This window comes from Tyto alba, unplaced genomic scaffold, assembly GCF_018691265.1.
Source record: "Tyto alba isolate M040663 unplaced genomic scaffold, T.alba_DEE_v4.0 Super-Scaffold_2, whole genome shotgun sequence".
Classification (NCBI taxonomy): domain Eukaryota; kingdom Metazoa; phylum Chordata; class Aves; order Strigiformes; family Tytonidae; genus Tyto; species Tyto alba.
Window position 1 is genome coordinate 17,833,601 of NW_024881282.1, and position 21,981 is coordinate 17,855,581.

A 21,981-nucleotide genomic window follows, 5' to 3' on the forward strand; every position below is an offset into this window, starting at 1 on the left:
AGAGCAGGGAAATAGTTTTTTCTTTCTGATTAACATCCCTTTTTTAAATCTAATTTCAAGGTGAATTTTGTATTATTTTTTCTTGTATGTGGTCATGTGTTTTTGTAAACTATTTTGTCTGGAAAGCAATTGAGGAACACATTGATACATCATTTTCTGTAAAATGTAGGTTAATTCTTACTGTATTTCCAGGCTACTGTTTGTATTTATCATACCCTCAGGGAATGAAAATTAGTGTCTCTTAGTGTCTGTCATTCTGACCTTGAGCATTTGCTTGTTTCTGACACAAGCAAAAATAAAATCTATATCTGATTTAAACTGCAAAATCCAGAGCCACAGGCACTCCTAGAAAGTTGAGTTAGAAAGTGTAACTGTGTTATTTATGAGTCTTAAACTGCAAAATTTGTATACATGTAGTTTTAATCATAAAGCTTCTCTAGTGATTATTTATAAATGTTTGCAGCTTTTTACCCCATAATGAACTCAGTTCTAGAAGTAGTTTATATTAATTGCAACTGTTTAGTATGAGACCTTGTTTTGGTGTGCATAAGACTACAAAGTTATCTGTATTTGTAGAGGCTGTTGGAAGTTGCTTGGGAGAAATTGGTCCCATGGATTTCTCCACCATAGCTCTTCAGCGTGCTGAAAATGCACTGGATTCTAAAGCAGTGGACTTACTTGAAGATAGAAAACTTCAATGGGTCTTCATAATGTTAACTCAAATAAATACTGCTTTAACAGATAATTGGTGAGTATACTTATTTATTTAATTTATTCAGTTCAAAGCTTAATAAGAGCCATTAAGTTTTATGTTGTTCAAATCACCCCAGAGCAACACTCTGAAGGTATTACTAACACCTGTTAATGTCCAACCATGTGGTTCTTCAAGGCTCAGATTACTTATCCAGTCAAGCTTAGATGATTGCTAGAAATTCTCTAGTTGGACTCTAGCCAGAGGGGATCTTCTGTGCTGTAGAGGGTAGCAGTGCTGTGGAGTAAATACTGAGGCTTTGCTATATAACAAAATACGCAGTGGCATATCCTAGTCCAAAATGTTCTGATTTGATGCATACGTTGTTAGATTGTAGAATTATTTGCCTTGTATGTTTATAAAGGTGATTTTGAAAATATTTGAATGAAATTAATAATAATGCTGTTGTGTATGTTATTCTTTCAGTATTGATGTTAGAGCTGCTGCTGTTTCCTGTTTGAAAAACATATTAGCTACCAAGTCTGGCAGTGAATTTTGGGAAGTTTATAAAAATAAAGCTGATCCCATGTTAATCTATCTACAGCCTTTTCGAATGTCTAGGAAAAAGGTACTTCTTCTAATATACCTTATTTATGTGGCATATGAGGTAGAGAAAACATTAAAAAGTATGTTTTTAAAAGAGTAAATTTTAAAATATTTTTGAGATAGGCTTTGTTGAATGCAAAATTTGGACTTTACATCAGTCTGATAGCAAATCTGATTGCTTTTATACATGTTTCTCCTTTCTGTTTCAGCGTTTGCAGCTTCTTCACGTAGGAAATTACCAATTTGACATTAGAAAGCTGTGTACTTCCATTATTAAACACTTTTTGATTACTTACTTGGTAATCGAATACATTCTTTCTCAGGATTCCAGTATCATTTGGGGCAAAATCTTAGTGGAAAATAGGTCGGAAAAAAAGGTCCATAATTAACCATAAGTCAGATACTTCCTAATTTTCAGACTTTTGATTTGTAAACTAAAAGCGATGTCTAACATGCCCTTGTTGATGTTACCAGTAGGATTTTATTTTCAGTCCTTTCACTTTCCTTGGAAGACTTTACATTTACATAAACAAAATTGATATTGTCAATCAATTAAAGCATAGTTAATATTTAATATGTTTTATTCTGTGCAGATTGCAGAATGCTGTAGAATTTGTTTATATTTGCAATATATGTATTTTCCTTCTAGTTTTTTGTAGTACCTGCTAATGATACAGAGGCTCCTTTAGAAACTTTGGATGACACAAACCTGTGGATTCCTCTGGGAGAAAGTCATGAGACCTGGATCAAGCGCTTAACTAGTTCAATACTGGACACTGGAGGTGTGCAAAATGAAGTTCTCCAGTTAATGAAGCCGCTATGTGAGGTGAGCTAAATTATCTGTATATATGTATAGGTATATGCACTGTGATGTAAAAAAAAAATACGATTACTCATCTTGATAGCAAATAGGAATTTCTGCTATTAAGTTACTACTTTTTTTAACAGTAGTTCAGATCCTTCATAGTCAGATACTGTGGATACCGATAAAACACAGTCTTGAAATACAAGATTTGAGAGATAATTGTAAACATAGATAAACTTAATATGACTACTTTAACTGAATGCCAGCATAGCCTTATTAGTGATTTACGTTTTTCATATTACATGTTCTTTCTCAAGCATTACATGTTTGAGTAGTTGTCAGTTTGGTTAAAACCTGAAAAAGGCTTTTGGTTGTTTTTCTTAGCAGCTGCTGTGCATCATTGTTTTCTAGGTGAAAACAGATTTGTGTCAAACTTTGCTTCCATACCTGATTCATGATATCCTTCTTCATGACTCAGATGAATCTTGGAGAAATCTTTTGTCGGTTCATATCCAGAAGTTTTTTACAGCCTGTTGCAGATTTGTCTCATCTAGTAGAACTTCTACACCTCCAAATTCTGATTCAGGTAATGTCATAACATTTTTGTTTCAGCTGAAAGAGGGATTCCGGTTTTGAAAAAATTATCTTCTGACAATCAAACATATGATATGCACTTGTAGGCAGACAGAATTTTAGAAGCTTCTGTCCAATTGTTTGATCTTTTTCAGTGGAGATACCAGTAATTTGGGCAGCACCCAAGTAGTTTCTCCTGTAGAACTTCTTTCCTTAATCATAACTGCATAATTTTTATTACTTGCTGAATTTAAATGTGATCCAATGTTGTGGGTACAAGACTGATTCTTGGACTGTCTCTTAAAATGACTAATTGGCAGTTAAATTCCTCTCTTACTCAAACAAGAGCAATTAAACGCCGTTTTCACCTGGATTTTTCCCTTGGAAAAAAGACTAACCCTTGCTTTAGCTTCTGCCTAATGTTGATAATGGTCTCCCTATACATTCAAAAGACCTGATCCATTCCAGCAGAATGAAAAGAAGTTGTAATCAAAAGAACCACAACTGAGTATGAATAATGCAGTAAGTTCTATTAGAAACAAAGCAGCTTCTAAACAAGCTGGCTGGTGTCCTTTCCAAATAGATTGTGGTTGAAGTTAGCAAAAATCTGTGTCAAAAATAAGATCTTTGTTATTAGACAATGGGAATGGTACATTCACTTACTTACAGGAGCTGAAATAATTTATTTTTGCACGTCCCTTACTTAACACAGGTACACTAACTTCAGGTTAATATATTTTTGGTGCAGTAGCTACTCTGCTGTATCTTCCAACCTCTTTCTTCAGTGACAAATCACCAAAGGAATGAGTCAACACAATGTCTTGCAGTCTCTTTACAAGCAAGTCATGCAAGCTTTAGGTTGCCAGGGAGGAAAAGGAAAATGTAGTATTGCAGTTTGTACTAAGAGTGGTGTAAATAAGCCTAATAATGCTAGGTGTATTTTAAAGTACTTTTTATAGATGCTGTCTAGCCTGACCAGAAAGACTAGAGCAATATCCTTTCATGTTTTTGAAGTCAGGTAATAAGCTTTTTCCACAATCCAGGTATTTTTATTACTGTCCCACTTTGTAAGATAGAAAAGGGTTAACGATTTCCTGTTTCCTTTCTGTGAGCAGCCAGGAAAGCTACTGCATAGATTTATGCTCACATGCAAGAAAGTCGAATGCTTCTGAACAAGAATCTTCCTGTTGATCCATTTTGACATGCAAGTTCTAGGAATTGGCTGCTAATCTTGACAATTTAAAGCATAAATAGTGTGAACATCATGCCAATCACAACTCTGCCTGAGAAACCAAACCTAATCATAAGCTCCTTGACAAAAGTCAGACACCATGCTCAAAATGAAGAATACTGTGGACTCAGTGCATGTCAGTCTGGCCAGAATCCTATATTAGTTCAGAAGAGATTTAATTTTTTGTTGAATCCGTCGAAATACATGTTTAGTTATTTCTCTTTAGGATTTAGACTTTCTATGTGATGTCATGATAAAAACAGACACCATTTTTGTTTTCTGTCTGTAAGCTTCTTGTTAGCTAATGAGTATGAACAGCATGCTGACAGCTTATAGTTACCATTATAGTCATTTGGTCTGTTGCTCAATAAATCCTGAAGAATAACTTTTTTCTTCCAGTTTTCTTGGCCAGTGCCTTTTCCTTCCCCATTGACTCATTAATACTGCCTGGTACCCAAATATAATTAATTCAGAAATTTTCTGTTATTTATCTAATCAAATTATGAAGGAGGAAGTAGTAATGTTGGAGTGTTGACTGAACAGTGCTCACAGAATGGACCCTGCCTGTGAGACGCTGTGTCTACATTTGGAAGTAGTGCAGCACATGGGGATGGATCTGGAGAGCAAAATGTCATGGTGGCTTAGAAACTGAGAGTCAGATGTCTCCACTATATTTCTTCAGAAAGTTAAGGATGTGGGAGATGACTTATAATGGAGTTGGTGTTCCTTCTATAAGGTCTTTGGTAGCAGTGGAAAGTAAGCATTGTTGATTTCTGTTTGTTGGAACACATGAAATGCCCAGATACTTGGTTTTTTATGTGGCTTTTGCTTTCTTTAGGGTAAATTTCTAGTTCTGCATCTTGCTGTAGTGTAGTAGTAACCAAACCTTTGCTTATGGTTTCCCTATTTCTTGCTTCTTGTAATTTATAAATTTAAAATGTGCAGAAAAATGAAAAAATTATTAACGCAATGACCAGAATAAAATCTGTAGCGATCTGATTTTTTTTGATTCTGAAAGCAAGGCATGGACATATAAATTCTTTAAAAGTATGTATCTGTGTGTGGGAGATGGTGTTTTTTGTATAAGCATACACAGTCCATAAAATCTACAATAAAGCTACTAGTAAGTATTTCTGTGGCTTTGGAATAACTTTATATGGCTCAAGCCTAAGGGAAGAGGTCTGTTGTGGATCTTTGTGCAATGATGTTAGATTGTCTTTGAAGTCTACAAGAAGAAATATAATCTAAAAATGATTAATTCAAAGACAATTTGATAAAGAAAATTGCAGTATAAACTACTGTAATATCACTAACATCATATAAAGAGGGGAAATACATTTTTGTGTCAAACTATTAATTTAATTTTGGAAATGCCACTCAAGGAAGTTTTTAGTTATTTTCTTGAGTACAAAATACACCTTTTTATTTTGTAAATGGATATGTTATGACAAAAGTTCATTATATTCTTTCTTTTGAAATATATATCCCAGAGCAAGAAACCCATAATTTTAGAAGTTTGGATAAAGTATCTCGACGAGCCATGCTTGCTGTTGTTGATTACCTAAGAAGACAAAAGAGGTGAATTACAGCATTCCAGAATGTTGCTTTATTTTAATTATGACTGTTCTAAGATCCACTGATGGTCTAGATTAAGGAAGAAAGGTGTGCTAGAGAACATATCAGTTAAAAAATTAAGATATAGTAGTGACCTTGTATTTGTTACAGAAGTGATATGGTTAGCTTTAAAAGGTTCTAACTATGCTGAAGGAGTTATCTAAAAACTTTGTTTGATAAACTTTTTGTGATATGGATTTGTGGGGCAGCTAATATGAAATTAGCCTTAGGAAGGCTTTATAGTTAGATTGGATTTATTTTGTTTGATGTTAGAGGGGTCTGTTACAGCAATATTAAAATATTTATTTAATCAGATCTGTTTCAGGTACAGTTTTTGATGACAGCTTCTGGCTGGATCTGAATTATCTTGAGGTTGCTATAGCAGCACAGTCTTGTGCTGCTCACTTCACAGCCTTGCTCTATGCAGAAATCTACGCAGACAAGACAAATATAGACAAACAGCAAGAAAGGTATAAAGGCTTGAGGAACGCAGTTTCTTGACATTTTGGGTAAAATGGATCTTGTTTTGTGTTTCCCAATATTGTTTAATTATGTGAAAAGTCAAGGAAAGTAAAAAAATTCCTTAGCTGTGTGTATTGACCTGGTAAATATTTTCAGGTCCTTGAAAGTGATCCCAACCTTGCTAGTTTTCTAGCTGCGACACACTCAAAATAGTGTCATTTTGACTTCTAACCAAGAAGTTTTCTTAGTAGTGTGTGTTCTGGAGAAACATAACTAAAGCTAATGCTTTTGAATGCTGAAATGTACTGAATCTCACTTTCTAAATTGAACACTTTCGAGATTCTGTTTCTCAAAATTAATAGTGTAATAGTCTTTAAATTATGACCGGAAATGTATCAAAGGGAGAAAGACACTGTAGAATGATGACCAGAATTGTGTGGGTAGAGCTGAATGATCCTTATAGAAGTTTTCTTCTATAATGGACAATTATCTTTGTCTTCTGGTCTAACAAGATCAAAATATGGAACTAGTTAACAGCTTCATTTTGGCAACAAATAACTCTAAGGAGTGAATGTATAACAAAGGTACGGTTGTAAGCATATATATTATGTAGTTGTTTTTATTATTTCCCAGAAGAGAACATTCTTGCTTCAGGCATTCACAAAAGCAATTTGATTTAATAAAAGATTAGATATTATAAGGTGGGGGTTTTTTTCTCTGAGAAACCATCTTGGTATTGAAGTCCCATGATGTTGATATTCTCAGTTCAGCTGATCACTTTGTCATTCTGGTGGAGAGCCATTTTGAATAACCTGGGGATATGATGGGGCTGATCTTGAATTTGGTGTTTGTGCCCATTCTTAAGTGTTGTTTCAGAATTTCTTTAGTTCTTTGTATGAAATATCATTTAACTTTATTAGTTGAAACATCTCTTTTAGGTCATCTTTTAAAGCAGCTAAGAGCTTGACATTTGAAGAAGAAAGTCAAAGAACAACTATTACTATTTTGAATGAAAAAAGTAAAGAAGAAAGTGGCATAAGTTTACAGGTACATGTGTGTTCTTCATAATCTGAAAGCAAACCTCATATAATTACAAATAACAGTAGGTTTCAGCTCAGCTGAAGGCAGATCTAGTTGAACTTGAAAAACTGTACTTGAAAGTTCTTCTCATGCTCTAATTCAAAGTGAACTCAATTGCCTTGCTGGATAAGTTAAATAGAGTATTTATTCACCTGAAACTCTTAATTAACTGGCAGATTTTAAATCACAGCAAAGCAGAACTTGTTTCCTGAAAGAGCTGACCTTGTGGAGGTAACCAGCCAAGTATTTTCAGTTTATTTTGTCAGAGAGCTATGTTTATTAAAAATCAGCAAGCAGTGTAGCAATTTTTAATAATCAAAACCAAAGCAGTATTATCTTCTGCAAGTTTATTTGTTACATAAAATCTGATTCAATAGCCTTGTCTAGGTTACTTTTTCCCCATAGTTCATTATTCCAGAACTGTGCTTGCATATCTTTAAAATGCATTGCGTAGCTGGCATGTCTCATGCTCAGTCAATACTACTGCATTTTGCTTTTCAGACAGTCCACCTAAAGCCCAGTGCTGTTTTTTTAATAACTTAACAGAAATTAGCTACTCCTGAAGAGTTTTGCTAGACTACAAAACTTTTCTTCCTGTGATGATAGCAGGCTTGGATACTGTGTAAAGGAAATTTAAACAATGATAACATTACATGGAAGGACCTATATTTATAAACTTACGTGATATGTATAAAACTCACTTGAGCTGGTTCCAAGAGAGGTAATTATTCATTTTATGGCGCATGTTCTAGGACCTTCTCATGGAGATATATAGAAGCATTGGAGAACCTGACAGTCTCTATGGCTGTGGTGGAGGAAGAATGTTACAGCCATTAGCACGGTATAATTTATTAATGTTCTTACATTCTTTAAAGTCATTGCATTCATTTATTAGTAAGGAACTTAAATTGAAAACTTCTTGTTAACTTACAACAGGATAAGAACGTATGAGCATGAAGCAGTATGGGAGAAAGCCCTTGTAACATATGACCTTGAGGCAAGCCTCTCTCCATCTACTTGCCAGGCAGGAATAATAGAGGTAATTTTATTTTATAATAGGAAATGAGTGTAGGAGTTTATATTCATCATACTGAGTGTCATTTGTAGCAAATGCAAAATTGTTTTAGGATTAAGAGAGGTCTCTTTAGTCATCAAGTCCAGCCCACTGTCATAGGCATCTAAACTGTGTAATATAACTCAATATTTGTCCTGAAAACACTAAGGCTTCTAGTCCTCTTGTCATTCATGTGTAATCCCTGTCTTGGGGAATGAATTTTGTGAAATATTTCAAAATAAATATATTTAATTCTATACAGAATTTGGCCAGCTCCTACAATGACAGAATACAAAAAGGAATGTAACTGGTTGGTTTTGCCATCTCGTTCTTTAAACCTCTCCATTATGGCAACTATCTTACTGAAACAGTGGTAATTCTGGTAAAATAAGTAAATGGAATTGATGTTGTCTTATTTTGATCCCTTAAAAATATGTTGCTTTTTTTAGCATAAATATGTCTACACCAGTTCTGTAATAATATAGCACAGGTATATCTGTGTTTCCCCTCATTTCATTTTCCTATCGTACTTTTCTTTTCCTACCCCAAATTATTTAGTATCACTTTTAAAATTCCACAGTGTTCTCCTTCACAATGGCTACACACATAACCTGGATATGTGGTCACAGTTATAAAGTCATTATGGTCTTCAAACAGATAGGAGTTCAGGAGTTGTAGGAAACTTTTTCAAGTTCCCACCAGGAATAAACAGTGAAACTGGTTTTGTCTATCTACCCAGAAATGATGGAATGGAAAAATGTGAACAGATAGTTCATTTGAAACACAACATGGAAATTTATTTCAAAGAATGCCAGCCACAGTAATAATGAAACCATTTTTCCGGGGTTGCAGGTGTTAATAGTGTGATTAGTAGTGTCTTATTAAAAGTTTTCATCTTATATAGTGCTGAGTCTAGAAATGCTTATGGTTCTGCCTTACCTGCAAAGGCTTTTTTGTCCAAAAATAAAACAAAACCTTTTAAAAAAAAACAGTTCAGTTTATTAAAGGAGGAAAATAATTCAGTAATGTTGTTAATTCCAGGCTCTGCAGAATTTTGGGCTTTGCCACACTCTTTCCATGTACTTAAAAGGACTGGAACATGAAAACACTGAGTGGTGTGTGGAACTACAGGAAATACGCTACCAGGCAGCATGGAGGAATATGCAGTGGGGCCACATCTCTTCTGTCAAGTAAGCTGACTTACTTTTTTTGCTGGTTCTTTATGTGAAAGGCAATGGTTTCAGTTCCAAGAAAAAAGATGACATTAAAATATAATTTCTATGAAGCAGGTCACCTAATTTATCGTAATCATTTAATTGAAGAGCAGTCTTTTTCACTTAGACCTGTCTGGTTTGTATGCATATCACTCTTCCTGAGAAACTGCACAGCATTGATTCTTTTTGATTGTTCATAACTATAAACTGAAATTTTCCATTTTTAACTCATAGTAATGTGTCTTAAGTACATACAAGGAATAGATAGCCTTTAATGTTTAATTTATAAGCAAATAAGCAAAGGAAATATTATTCAGTAAACCACAACAGGTTATCCAGACCTGGATAAGCAAACAGCAGTGTTGATTCATGGCTACTGCTTCATAGGGAGTAATCTCCTCCCTTGTGTATCATTGGATGCCTGGCATTAGTTATTTCATATGACAGGCCAGGATCTAGTGCAAACTCTGTCCCTTCCTAGTTCAGGTACGACATTGCACATTTTAGGAGGAATAGAGAACAGATTCACTACATTTTTGCAAAAGCAGAAGTTACACAATGAGGTCTTCAGTAACTCCTTCTACATTAACTTTTAGTAGTCAGGAGAACGGAGAATTTTTCTCCTAAGGCTCTTACAGAGAGATGGGTCTGGGGAACATGCTCTTGGTGAGTTCATTCTTTTCTCCTGCACTGTCTTAAGATCATTGTTTAGAAGCAGCTGTAGGACTTCACAGACATAGCCTGTTGAAGGGCATGTGTCATGCCACAATCAGGACAAACTTCATACAGGTGGGCTCTCTGTCACTGGCTTAGGGTCTATATAAACCTCTTTGGTTATAAATCTCTTAGGCAGATAGAATATTCAGCTTTAATACAGGGGCAGAAAATCATGTAAGATGAAAAGAGAGAGAATGAGATGACAGGAAAGAGGAGAGTCAAGGAGAAACAGAAGGAAAAGTGAAAAGGACAAAGAAGAGAAAAATTAAATTGAACACTATGTTTTTTTTCAGCCTTACAATTTTCTTTATTTTTTTCCTTTTTAAAAATATTTCTGAAGTTAAAAGGAAAAAAATCTTGATTCTGAACTGAAGTTGCATACGTATCATAATAAGTCTTTCAGAATACTGTAAGAAATGTGTTATGATTAAATTTTTATTGTGCCATTGAGTTTGTGTTGTATTTTTGATACAACCAAACAATTTGACAATTGCTGTTTTTTCTTTGTTTTAAAAGAACAGTTTGAATTTATAAAACAAGTAATTTGAAAGTTTAAGGGTTGCATTATTATTTTTTATCATAAAAAATTCAGTCCATCCAACTGCAGAACATGTGTCATTAAAACTGTTTGTCACAAAGATAAAATTGACTTCTTTGTGGAGAATACATAGTTTTCCTTTTATTTTATGTTACTATTGTTTTATTTGTAAGGGATAAGACAGAAAGACCAGGGTACCATGAATCACTGTATGATGCTCTTCAGTCTTTACGAGATAAGGAGTTCTCGGCTTTCCATGACAGTCTTAAAGATGCCAGGTAACTTTATGCAAATATTCTGCTGTTAGAGACAGAGTGTGTGTGTGTGTGTGTATGTGTGTGTGTAGTCACAAGTTACGTATAAAAGAATTATGGAGGTTTATGGGCTTAAATAAACATTCATGCATAGACTAAAATTAATACTTCTGGACTGAGACTTAATTTCTGAGTTTTTTAACTTAAATTTGTCTTCTGTGTATACACAATTTGTGTGCTAATTGCAGTTACATTTCCTGTACTATACATCTCTTGCTTTACGGTCCTTTTAAGTGGATTTGAATGCTGACTTCTCTTCTTTAGTTGAGCTGTCGCAGAGGCTTTGGAGTTTATATATGCCTTCTTTGTTTTCATTTCTTGACAAACTTAATTTTTTTACCTTTAATGGTAGTAAAAAATAATTTCAAACTCAATAGTTTTGCTATTCAAATTCTGTTCATTGTGTGGAAATTATGTTACAGATATTTGTAATTACATGTGGATATAAAAAAAATATTAATTTACTCTTTTTCTGTTAAATCCATAGAGTGAATGAAGTAGAAGAGCTGTGCAAAGGCAGTCTTGAGTCTGTTTATTCATTATATCCAACTCTTTGCAGACTACAGCTAATTGGAGAGTTGGAAAACATAGGTTTGATGTTCTCCAGGTATTTTTTTAAGCTTGTTTCATGCTCCTTTCTCAATTTTCAGGATTTTTGGTAATCAAGTCTAGCATGAAAATAAAATTACCTCAACAAATTTTATTCGTGAATGTCTCAATCTTCATCTTAAAAAGTATATGGATTTTAGCTTTACTATGTGAATACAAATCTAGATTGCCTTTATTTTCAGACTGGATTTTTTCATAGTCTAGATTTAATTATTTGATACTATGCCAATACTGTATTTTAAATAATTGGTTTCTTCCATTTGTTTTGAGTTCCCTGGTATGCTCCAAGGTAGCAGACACATGTCCTAGCCTTTGGTTTACTAAAGGAAATGACTCATCCTCTTTTCTTTCTAAAAATGTTTTCCATTTCCTTGATGATGCCCATAGATCTATTGAAAATTGTTTCAGTTTGAATCACTTTCTTCATGGACCTCTATTACCATCAATATTCTACCTGAATTCTTAACATTGCTTTTTAATCATGGGAAGGTATTCATGTCTGTAGTGCTATTAACATTAAATTTTTTCTGCTATAGTTATATCAGTTTGATAGCTTATAGTCGTTTAGTATGTTCAGGACCTTATGAACCATTGCTATTTGCAGTTAATGAATTGCCTAAGAAAATAATACATATAAGGACAACCTACACAGCTACAATGTTACAGTTTGGGATTTATTCTTATATTAACCCATATATGACCTACATAATAAGATAGATCTCCAGGAATATGAATCTTGGTCTCTAATCTATTAAGTAGCCCTGTGTTTGAATGTGATTCACTTTGTTGATGGACCTTTAACACAACACTGCTGGATGCTTAATCAAGAATGTTTACAGTAGAGCTGTTCACCCACCTTACTAATGCTGATTTCTTCATGTTTTTTAAAACTGGAAGCTTGACAGCTTATTCTGCATACTAACCATTGTGGGGGTTTATGGACAGTTTCTTGGTCTTGAACTGTAGATTGTGAACTACCTTGGTAGTTTACTTTGGTTACTTACCTTGCATTTCACTAGTATTTAATAAGAATTAATAACAGGTCTTTATTCTTTTGGGATCAATTGCAGATCTGTCACTACTCAACAACTGGATGATATTTATTTGAAATGGCAGAGACAGTCCCAACTTCTCAAGGACAGTGACTTCTGTTTCCAGGAACCTATCATGGCTCTGCGCACTGTAATTTTGGAGATCTTGCTTGAAAAGGAGAATGAAAATACCAAAAGAGAATGTATTAAAGACATCCTGACCAAACATCTAGTGGAGCTCTCTAGGTTGGCAAGAACTGCTAAAAATACACAGGTAACAAATTCCAGGAAATACCAGTCATGGCTGTTTAGTTTTTAAGTTTATAGAAGAGCTTAATTTTTTAACAGTACTAAAGATTAACTGTATTCTAAGTTTATTCAATTATTAATTAATTGGAGACTTAAACTGTGTAGAACTTACTCGTAAATTATGTTTATGGACATGTTTTCTGAATTTTATTCATAACTGTAAGCTACTCTAAGGTAGATAATATAAAAATGAAATTTTTGCTGAAGAATGCTTATATAGCTCTCTTACTTTATTTTGGTGCAGTTTTATATATCTAGCTTTTACTTGCATAATACTGCTATAGTATTCCAGAGTAAAGCTGCAGAAAGAACTCCATTATATCCGTTGTTTTCAAGGTTTTATACTCTCAAAGCACCATTGCACTGTGGTATGTCTCTCTCTGTGAATCACTTAATGGGAGTTGCAGTACCGGTGGTTTCTGCAGGTGCTGATGCAGTTGAGGTCCAGAGTGAGCCTTGACTTGTTCTCAATAGTGCATCTGAAGGAGTAACTCAACAAGAATTTATGGAACGATATCCTCCAAGAACCTCTGCAGAAAATAGTTCCAGCTAATTATATAACCTGGGAAGATGTTTAACACTTCACATATGTGAAACTATATTAAACTTTGATTTCAGGAAGGTTATAACTCTTTTGTGAATAATGATGAAATCAGTAGAACAGCTGCCCTTGATTTCATAAATTTGTGAGCTTTACTCAGTGCCTCTGGAATTGCTTGGGAAAATTACTTCTTCAGAATTCTTCCATCTCATGACTGCCCAGCCACTAATACTGTGGTGATGAGTATCCTGTAAGAGCCTTAACAGAAGTTAAAATTTTTCACTTTGATTTTTAGTTACAGAAGATTAAAATTGGGGTGCCATGTTTTGGGAGGTTTATAAGGTTCTGAAAGATTGAGCCCAGTGTGTTACTGAAAACAGTATCATTCCAGCCTCTCTAGTGTTGTAGGTCATGTGCAACCTTTGGGTCGTACCTCTGGGCCTTATCAGTCTTTCAAACCAAGGGATGATAACCCTTTCCTTTTGGCACACTAGTAGTTGGCAACACTAAGTGTCTGGATGTAGGAAAGCTTTTGAGGAAGTACTCTTTGCAATTAATGGCTTTTCTTCCTCTTTGGTGCCACTACCATCCATCAGGAGAGGGAATAGTGCCATACAGAACCATCACACTGACTGCTAATTGAAGTACCCAGACTTACATTGTCATTTACAGGCTTTCTTACATTTTCATTGTTTACCTTGCTTATTTTAAAGTTTGATTGATTTGGTTATTGGTTGGACAACTTATGAAAATACACTTGAGTCTTGATCTTTGACACTGTTAAAAAGATAGTTTGCTCTTTGTACTATCATAGTGATTAAATTATGAGGATGTTATTTCACCAGTGATACAAGTGAAGGGGTAGGCATACAAAAGAATTAATGTATGGTGGTGCCATTTTTCTTCATTATTTTCCTGCCATCTCTTCGGGTGTAATAAAAATCACTAAGCTAAAATTATAAATCCCTTATTTCAGTAGGTACTGATTGTCGAATTTCCATTTTTTATACCTGCAAGTAATTTGAAATGTTATACATTGATACTTTATTTGGGGCTTTGAAGTTTAATTCCATAGTCTATTTTTGTTGCAAATCAGGATTTTCTGAAAGTATATAGAAAAATAACTTCATCTCTTTGCTGCAAATAAATTCTTAGCATTGGATAGGCAGAATATGCTGCACAAGTAGACCAAATGAAGGTGAAGTTTAAAAACAAAACTTGCTGCGAATACATGTATTTCATTTTGAGAATTTTTTATAACCTTTTTTCAATTTCAGCTTCCAGAAAGAGCTATGTTTCAGATCAAACAACACAATCCAGCAGGATGTGGAGTTTCTGAATGGCAACTAGAAGAAGCTCAGGTTTTCTGGGCTAAAAAGGAAGAGAGCCTTGCACTGAATATTCTTAAAAAGATGATAAAAAAATTAGATGCAGATTGGTTTCAGGTATGTGTTACATAATGTATAAACTTGTGGGAAGTAAATTATTTAAGATGCTAGTTCCACTTTCTGAAGTTTTCCCTTGGAAGAAAATTAAAAGGCTGTCTGCAATATTACTAAATCTGGTTTGTACTCTCCAAATGTCTGAAAGCAAAAAAATCTGTATTAGCAAATCTCACCAGGAGTTTTCAAAGCAAGTCTGTAAGAGTGGCAAATGTTAGAATTCATTATTTTGCCTCCAGTGCCACCACTGTGAAATATATCGCTTTTTAAAATCAAAGATAATTTCCCTTGATAAAATATTAACTTATTTTAAACAAAAATGTTACATAGAGCTAAATAATCTTGTTCTCTGCCAATAGTTAATGAAACCAATGGCCAAGTGGGATTCTTTAAGCACAGAAACACAGAATCACTTAGGTTGGAAAAGACCTTTAAGATCAAGTCCATCTGTTAACCTAGCACTGCCAAGTCCACCACTAACCATGTCCCTAAGCACCACATCTACATGTCTTTTAAATACCTCCAGGGATGGTGACTCAACCACTTCCCTGGGCAGCCTGTTCCAATGCTTGATAAATGCATTTTGGTGAATAAATTTTTCCTAATATCCAATCTAAACCTCCCCTGACACAATTTGAGGCTGCTTCCTCTTGTTCTGTCACTTGTTACTTGTGAAAAGAGACCAACACTCACCTCATACAACCTCTTTTCACATAGTTGTAGAGAGCAATAAGGTCTCCCCGAGCCTCCTTTTCTTCAGGCTAAACAACCCCAGTTCCCTCAGCCGCTCCTCATAAGGAACACAGATATGATTTGGGGTGCTGTTTCATGTCTTTGAATCCTCCAGTCATTTACAAGCACATTGAGCAGTGAGTTTTACGTTGTACTTCTGAAAATGGAATCTTACCTCAAACAGGGGAATGTTTTCTCATCAAATTTGACTTCAGTAAGTGCCTTTGAATCTTAGTTATCTTAGATCTTTTTGTAAGCTTTCTGAAAGATTATGTCACTGACAGGCTGGTAAGATACAGACTGGATAGATAAGACTAGAAGGTAGGTGAAAAACTGGCTAAACTGCTGAGCTCAAAGGGATGCTTATCGATGATTTAGAAGCAGCCTAGTAGCCAGTCAGAAGTAGAGTTTGTTAGTTTGTTACAGGGTCTGATATTTATGACTGAGATCAGTACAACAGGACTGAATTTCCTCACCATCTTTGCAGATAACAGCAAACTGGAAAGAGAGATAGATATTCTGAAAGGAAGAGCCACCAGTCACAGAGACCTCAGTAGTTTGGAAGATTGTGCCAGTAGGAATTGCGTGAAATCAGTGGGAAGTCCTTCATCTGGGATAGAGTAATCTCAAGCAACATTATAGAAAGAGGTCTGACTGGCTGGGGTGTAGCTTTATCAAAAAGGACCTGGGGGTACCGATGAACAGCAAGCTAAAATGTTTCAGCAGTGTACCCTTGTAGCAATGAAGGTGAATCATGCCCTAGGCTGCATCACCAAGAGTGTAACCAATAGATTAAAAAGTATGATTATTCTACTCTGTTTGACACAGCCCACAGCTGAAATAATGTTTCCAGTTTTGGTCCACCATTCAAGAGAGACATTGAAAAATTGGAGAATTCCAGCAGAGGGCCATAACAATGATTTAGAGGGTTGGAGAACTTGGCAAAGGAATAGTGGTTGTAGGGATTGGGTTTTTAAGCCATAAGAAGTGAAGGTTTAGGGGGATCCAATCACAGTCTTCCAATACTTTAAAGGTAGTTATAGTGAAGATGGAGATAACGCTGATCACAGAGATGCAGAGTGAAGGGGCAAGAGGCAATGGCACAAGTTGTTTCAAGGGAAATGCCGTCTGGATACAGGGAGAAAATTCTTTACCATTAAACTCTGTGAGCAGTTTGCCCAACGGAGTGGTGGAATCTTCCTTGGTGAAAATGAATAGTCAGGATTCAGTTTAGGAGAGTCCTAGATAACTTGATCTAAAGCCCTGCTCTCAACAGAAGTTTGGGCCAGATAGCCTCCAGAGGTTCCTTCCAGCCTCAACTTTTCTGTCATTCTACGATGTCCTTTTACAAAAGCTATTCTGATTTTTCTTCATACTAATCCATCTGTTCTTTTTGTTTTGGGTTTGTTGTTGTTTTTTTTTTTTTTTTTTTTGCTAATTTGTCTGCTTCTAATAAGAGTTACTAACCTGTGCTTCCCTGGAACTTGTTAAAATACTGGTGTCACATCTGCCACCTGCCACTCCTCATATTAAGGCAGTTTTAAGCAAAAGCTTTTATACCTCTTTTAGTAGTGGAGTTATTTCATCTGTGAATTGCTGTAGACCTTTCAGAAAAATACATTCTGGTCATAGTGAGTTGATAGTTTTCATTTTGTCTGTTTGTTTAGTATTTAGTAGCCTTTGCTGTTGCGCTTCAGTAGCAGACAGACCTCTGAATCCTTCATAAAGAAGGGCTTTGCATTGGGACTCCTCAAGTTCCTCCACAGTGAACACAAATGCAAATAATTTAATTTTTTTTTCTGCTTTATCTTCTTTGTTTTATACCGATTGTCTTTTTATCAAGTGGATTGACTGGTTGCTAGCTGCTCCTAGTATGTTTAAAAAAATGCTTTTTTATTATTTCTTGAGTCTTCAAGTTGGTTTTTTTGGACACCCTGATGGTGTGTTTTTATTTTTTCATTTGACAGGATATTTTATGATACCTTCAAAATGTATTTTCTTTTTCTCTTGGGCAAAACTGCATTTTACGTACTGATGTGGTAAAAATTTCTTCATCATCCTTACCTTTGTGTTTAGCTATGATGGCTTTCTTTGAGAATTTTTGGAGGGTAGTAAAAATTTGCTTTGAATCCATATACATTAAGGAATATGACACTTCAGAAAAGCTGGAGAGTTTGAGGCCATGTTCTCCATCTATATCAGGGCAAAATCAAGAGCTTCTGCTCCTCTTTTGATTTTCATGATTGCTCCATGAATCAGTTGATGAGGGCCTCCAAAAATTTAGTCCTTCTCTCACCTTACAGTGTTATGTCTATGCTATCCATATAAGGAGGTTTTGTGTTTCACAGCCTATGATACCCTTCAGTATTTCACAGTCAGTGTTCCTATCTTCATCAGGTGGGAAAAGACATATGTATATTTTCAGTATATGTATCCTATACTAAAAATATTTTAGAAACTTGTTGTACTATACAGTTAAAGCTGAGCTTCCAGTCTGAAGGCAAGTCCTTTGGAAACATGCTCCATCATCTTCTCAGAGCACTTTTAACCAAGTTTCCATGTAGAGATCTGTCTGAAAAATGTAATGATCATATATAGTTATCACAATTCCTGAATGTTTCCTACAGAGCATACTGTGACTTCAGACTAAATGGGGATATTAGAAAATACAATTCTGGAAACATGCTGTCAATTTATTTAATTTTTATTACATTATGTCATTGTTTTATTCTGTTTTTTCACTGTTTAAACTGTCGGGTATTTAAAAATATGAGCTCTCCTTTAGTCTGATGTAGGATGTGAATGTGATTTAAGGTTACTGACTACTGTAGATGTGGATGGTAAATGACTCCATAGATACATTACATGTAATAGGCCTGAGTGATTGAATTATATTCAGGGTTTAAAAGCTTTATAAATTGCCTACCTCATATGTAAAAGGTATTTTTATTTCATGTCTCCCTTTTTTTTCTTTTCTTTTCTCTAAAACTTGCTTTCTCAAAGGTTGAGAATGATCCTCATCTGAAATTGATGTATACAGAGTGTCTGAGGCTATGTGGAACCTGGTTAGCAGAAACATGCTTGGAAAACCCTACAGTCATCATGCAGAAATACTTAGAAAAGGTGCATCCAGTCCTTGAAATGTGCAGTCTTTGAGATAATGCTCTGCCAAAATATGGTGTTAAAATGTTGAGTAAATTTTTCAGTGCAGCGTTTATTTTTCTGGATTGAAAATATGGTTTCTTATAAAAATACTATCGTTTCACATAGTATTGTATAACACTGTAATCCTATAAAATATTCAGAATATAGCTTTATAGAATTCACAGTGAAATTTCTGTGTAATGTGGTCATAGAAGTGCAGTGATTATAAATATTAGTCCAGTTTTCCTTTCCTAATCCACTCAGTCCCCATCCTGTCCTTCTCAGGACAGATCATTCACTTACCATGTTTTCACTATGGGCATTGCATTTGTAACATTCTCTTTCCAGGTGCTGAAAAGTCTTGTTCTGGTGTTTCAAAGTATTGTAATTTTTTTAAAACTCTTAGTAGTAGAAGCATTTTTATTAATAATTGTTCACTCTGCATTTCTTTATTTCGTGCTAGTTTGTGAAACTACATAGTTGCTTTTCTCTGTTACTCCATATGCATTCTTCACTGATAACTTGAATCAGTGACTTTCACAGAAAATTTCCTTTTTTTTGGTCACTTTTTAAACTGTCTTCTATTTTTTTTCATCACCATCTGACAATACAAGGTTGTAAAACTATCATAAAACTTCACAGTTACTTTAAAAGATAGATAGCTGTAGGAGAATCCTGTGTGGTTATTAAATCTGTTTCATACAGGATAATCTTGACTGTTTTCACTGAAACACTCCTCAATGATTAAATTAATTTAGGAGAAGAATATTCAGCCTGGCAGATTTTATTTTGTATGCATATTTATTCCATCATAGACACCATTAAATAACCTGTTCGAGCAGATGAGTCTGATTGAGCAGGGTGGTTGGACAAGATGACCTCCAGAGATCCCTTCCAACCTCACCCATTCTGTTTTTCTGTGATAATAGAGTTTTATCAAGTATTACGCAGCACTATTTATCTTATTATCAGTCTTATCATTATTGTATCTTCCCTTTTAGGCTGTGGAAATTGCTGCAAGCCACAGTGGAGACAGCAGTGATGAGCTGAAGAAAGGAAAGATGAAGGCTTTCCTGTCTTTGGCTCGTTTCTCAGATAATCAGTACCAGCAAATTGAGAATTATATGAAATCTTCAGAGTTTGAAAATAAGCAGGCATTACTGAAGAAGGCCAAAGAGGAGGTCGGTCTTCTCAGGGAGCGTAGAGTTCAGACAAATAGGTGAGCATTCAAATGAAGAGGTGGCTATTGTGGAGCTACCAAAGACTCCATCTTCATTAATTCTCTGGCCAAGTGGTACAGCATGGATCACATCTCGAAGTTTTCCTTCTCCACAAAACATTGGCCAAATCTGTAGTGCTTTTTGCGAATAGTTTCTGAACTGTGCCTGAACGCGGTCTAGATAGCGTGGGCTAAAACTAAACCAAGGAATGTTACAACAGTTAAACAGTATGGATGATCATGGGCCAGAATTCACATTTATTCCCTAGATCTGTTCAGTTTATTTGACAGAGAAAATGTTACAGAATAAAAATAAATGAGTTTGAGATTTTTCTCCATTACACAATGGTGAAAGAGTAGAATTCATCTTAATACAGAATTCTTAAAGATTTAGTAGGAGCAATTGTGAATGAGCAGAAAAAATTGAACTTCAGCTGTTGGAAACTGAAGTCTTTACACAAATGATCTGTATTGGATACTCACATTTACACCAATATTGAGGTTAAATCGTTAAAAAAGAAAAAAGACACTGACTGAAAATTTACTTAGGGTGGTGGGTCTGTGTGGACATAGGCCAAGGAAATAGCTCCCACAATTTGGTTTCTCAGTTGTTTATTTTACTGTGCTTGTACATACAAAACATGTTAAAAAAATGTTAAATTAGTAAGAAAGAGAACTATGGACAGCCTTGCTATAAGTTCATTAAGAGATAATTTGTTGTTTAAAAATGTCTGTTCACATAGATACACAGTGAAGGTTCAGCGAGAACTTGAACTGGATGAATGTGCCATACATGCCCTAACTGAGGATCGTAAACGTTTTTTATGTAAAGCAGTGGAGAATTATATCAACTGTTTACTAAGTGGAGAAGAACATGATATGTGGATCTTCCGACTCTGTTCCCTGTGGCTTGAAAATTCTGGAGTCAGTAGAGTTAATGAAATGATGAAGGTATATGTCTGCTGTTGCTTTTCCTTATGCTTTGACATTAAACATTAAATTATCCATCTTTCTTCTCCTGCCTTTCTAGATGAATTACAGTGCTGTGCAGTATGCTTTCCTATGTATCTCCTTAACTTTTCCCTCCAAACTTACTTTTTTCAGTCATCATTGCCTATAAATTTTTCATCAGAGCTCTAATTCTCAATGCTTTTTAATTTAATTTAATTTAGCATTTTAATTTGACAATTCTGTATGATTAAGCATATCACCTCGTTGTCACCTTGTTCTTTACATACATTGGATACTACCCATCTACCCATCTTCAACATCCTTTAGTATGTTACTCTAATTCATATTATATATACTTCTAGGTGAAAGGATATGCTTTTAGATTATCTGTATAACACAATAGCTAGGAACCAGTAAAGTTCTCATTCTCAGGCTGGTTCTATCTTTCTAGAATTGTGCAGGAAATCTGTTCATTCTTACCTGAATGATCTGTATAATTTAATTCTTTGCTTTGTGATATAACTTTGAAAAATAGGAAGTGTTTCTTTATTCATATTGTTAACACAAAATTTTTTCTTGTCTTAAACTAGTTTGTAATTTTTTTTCAGTTAGGATTGTCTCTTGCCACAAAGAATCTAGAAATTAATTCTGAATCAGTATATCTGAGCTCTGCTCTAATAGAATAGAAAATAGTTTTCTTGTGAAGGACTTGTATCATTTAGGAGACATGGGCTATGATGATGTGATACTCATTGGATTGCCATTTGATCACACAGCAATGATTACTCTCAGTTTAAAAAAAAAAATGCAAAACCAAAATTGCTAGTCCTTCCTTGCTCTTTTATGATTACAGGTTTTTTGGGGCTTAGTACAGCTTTCTAACTGAATTTTCTCTACTACAGAAAAATGCAGGGAAGATCCCTTCATACAAGTTTTTGCCTCTGATGTACCAGCTGGCTGCTCGGATGGGAACCAAGATGATGGGTGGTTTAGGATTTCATGAAGTTCTGCATAATGTAATATATGCTTTTTGTATCTAAAGATATCTCGATTGGCTTTGTAGTGCATACTTCTAAACAATATGTATCTTCCTTTGTGCAGTTA

At 34.8% G+C, this 21,981-nt stretch overlaps 1 protein-coding gene across 4 annotated transcripts in view; it reads left to right on the forward strand.

Moving 5' to 3' along the window:
• ATM (ATM serine/threonine kinase) overlaps positions 1-21,981 on the forward strand; it is a 74,531-nt gene that overhangs the window by 35,417 nt on the left and 17,133 nt on the right. For all 4 annotated transcript variants that reach the window (XR_006165367.1, XM_042793183.1, XM_042793181.1 and 1 more), the window contains exons 34-51: positions 577-748; positions 1,178-1,319; positions 1,947-2,123; positions 2,514-2,688; positions 5,397-5,484; positions 5,835-5,990; positions 6,921-7,029; positions 7,815-7,903; positions 7,999-8,101; positions 9,158-9,306; positions 10,759-10,863; positions 11,387-11,506; positions 12,579-12,813; positions 14,667-14,834; positions 18,567-18,686; positions 19,709-19,926; positions 20,670-20,877; positions 21,780-21,893. Coding sequence is in view for 3 of the 4 variants with exons in the window: in XM_042793183.1 (XP_042649117.1) it covers positions 577-748; positions 1,178-1,319; positions 1,947-2,123; positions 2,514-2,688; positions 5,397-5,484; positions 5,835-5,990; positions 6,921-7,029; positions 7,815-7,903; positions 7,999-8,101; positions 9,158-9,306; positions 10,759-10,863; positions 11,387-11,506; positions 12,579-12,813; positions 14,667-14,834; positions 18,567-18,686; positions 19,709-19,926; positions 20,670-20,877; positions 21,780-21,893 (2,648 nt within the window). In the remaining variant the exon portion in view is untranslated. The remainder of the gene's footprint in view (positions 1-576; positions 749-1,177; positions 1,320-1,946; positions 2,124-2,513; positions 2,689-5,396; positions 5,485-5,834; positions 5,991-6,920; positions 7,030-7,814; positions 7,904-7,998; positions 8,102-9,157; positions 9,307-10,758; positions 10,864-11,386; positions 11,507-12,578; positions 12,814-14,666; positions 14,835-18,566; positions 18,687-19,708; positions 19,927-20,669; positions 20,878-21,779; positions 21,894-21,981) is intronic.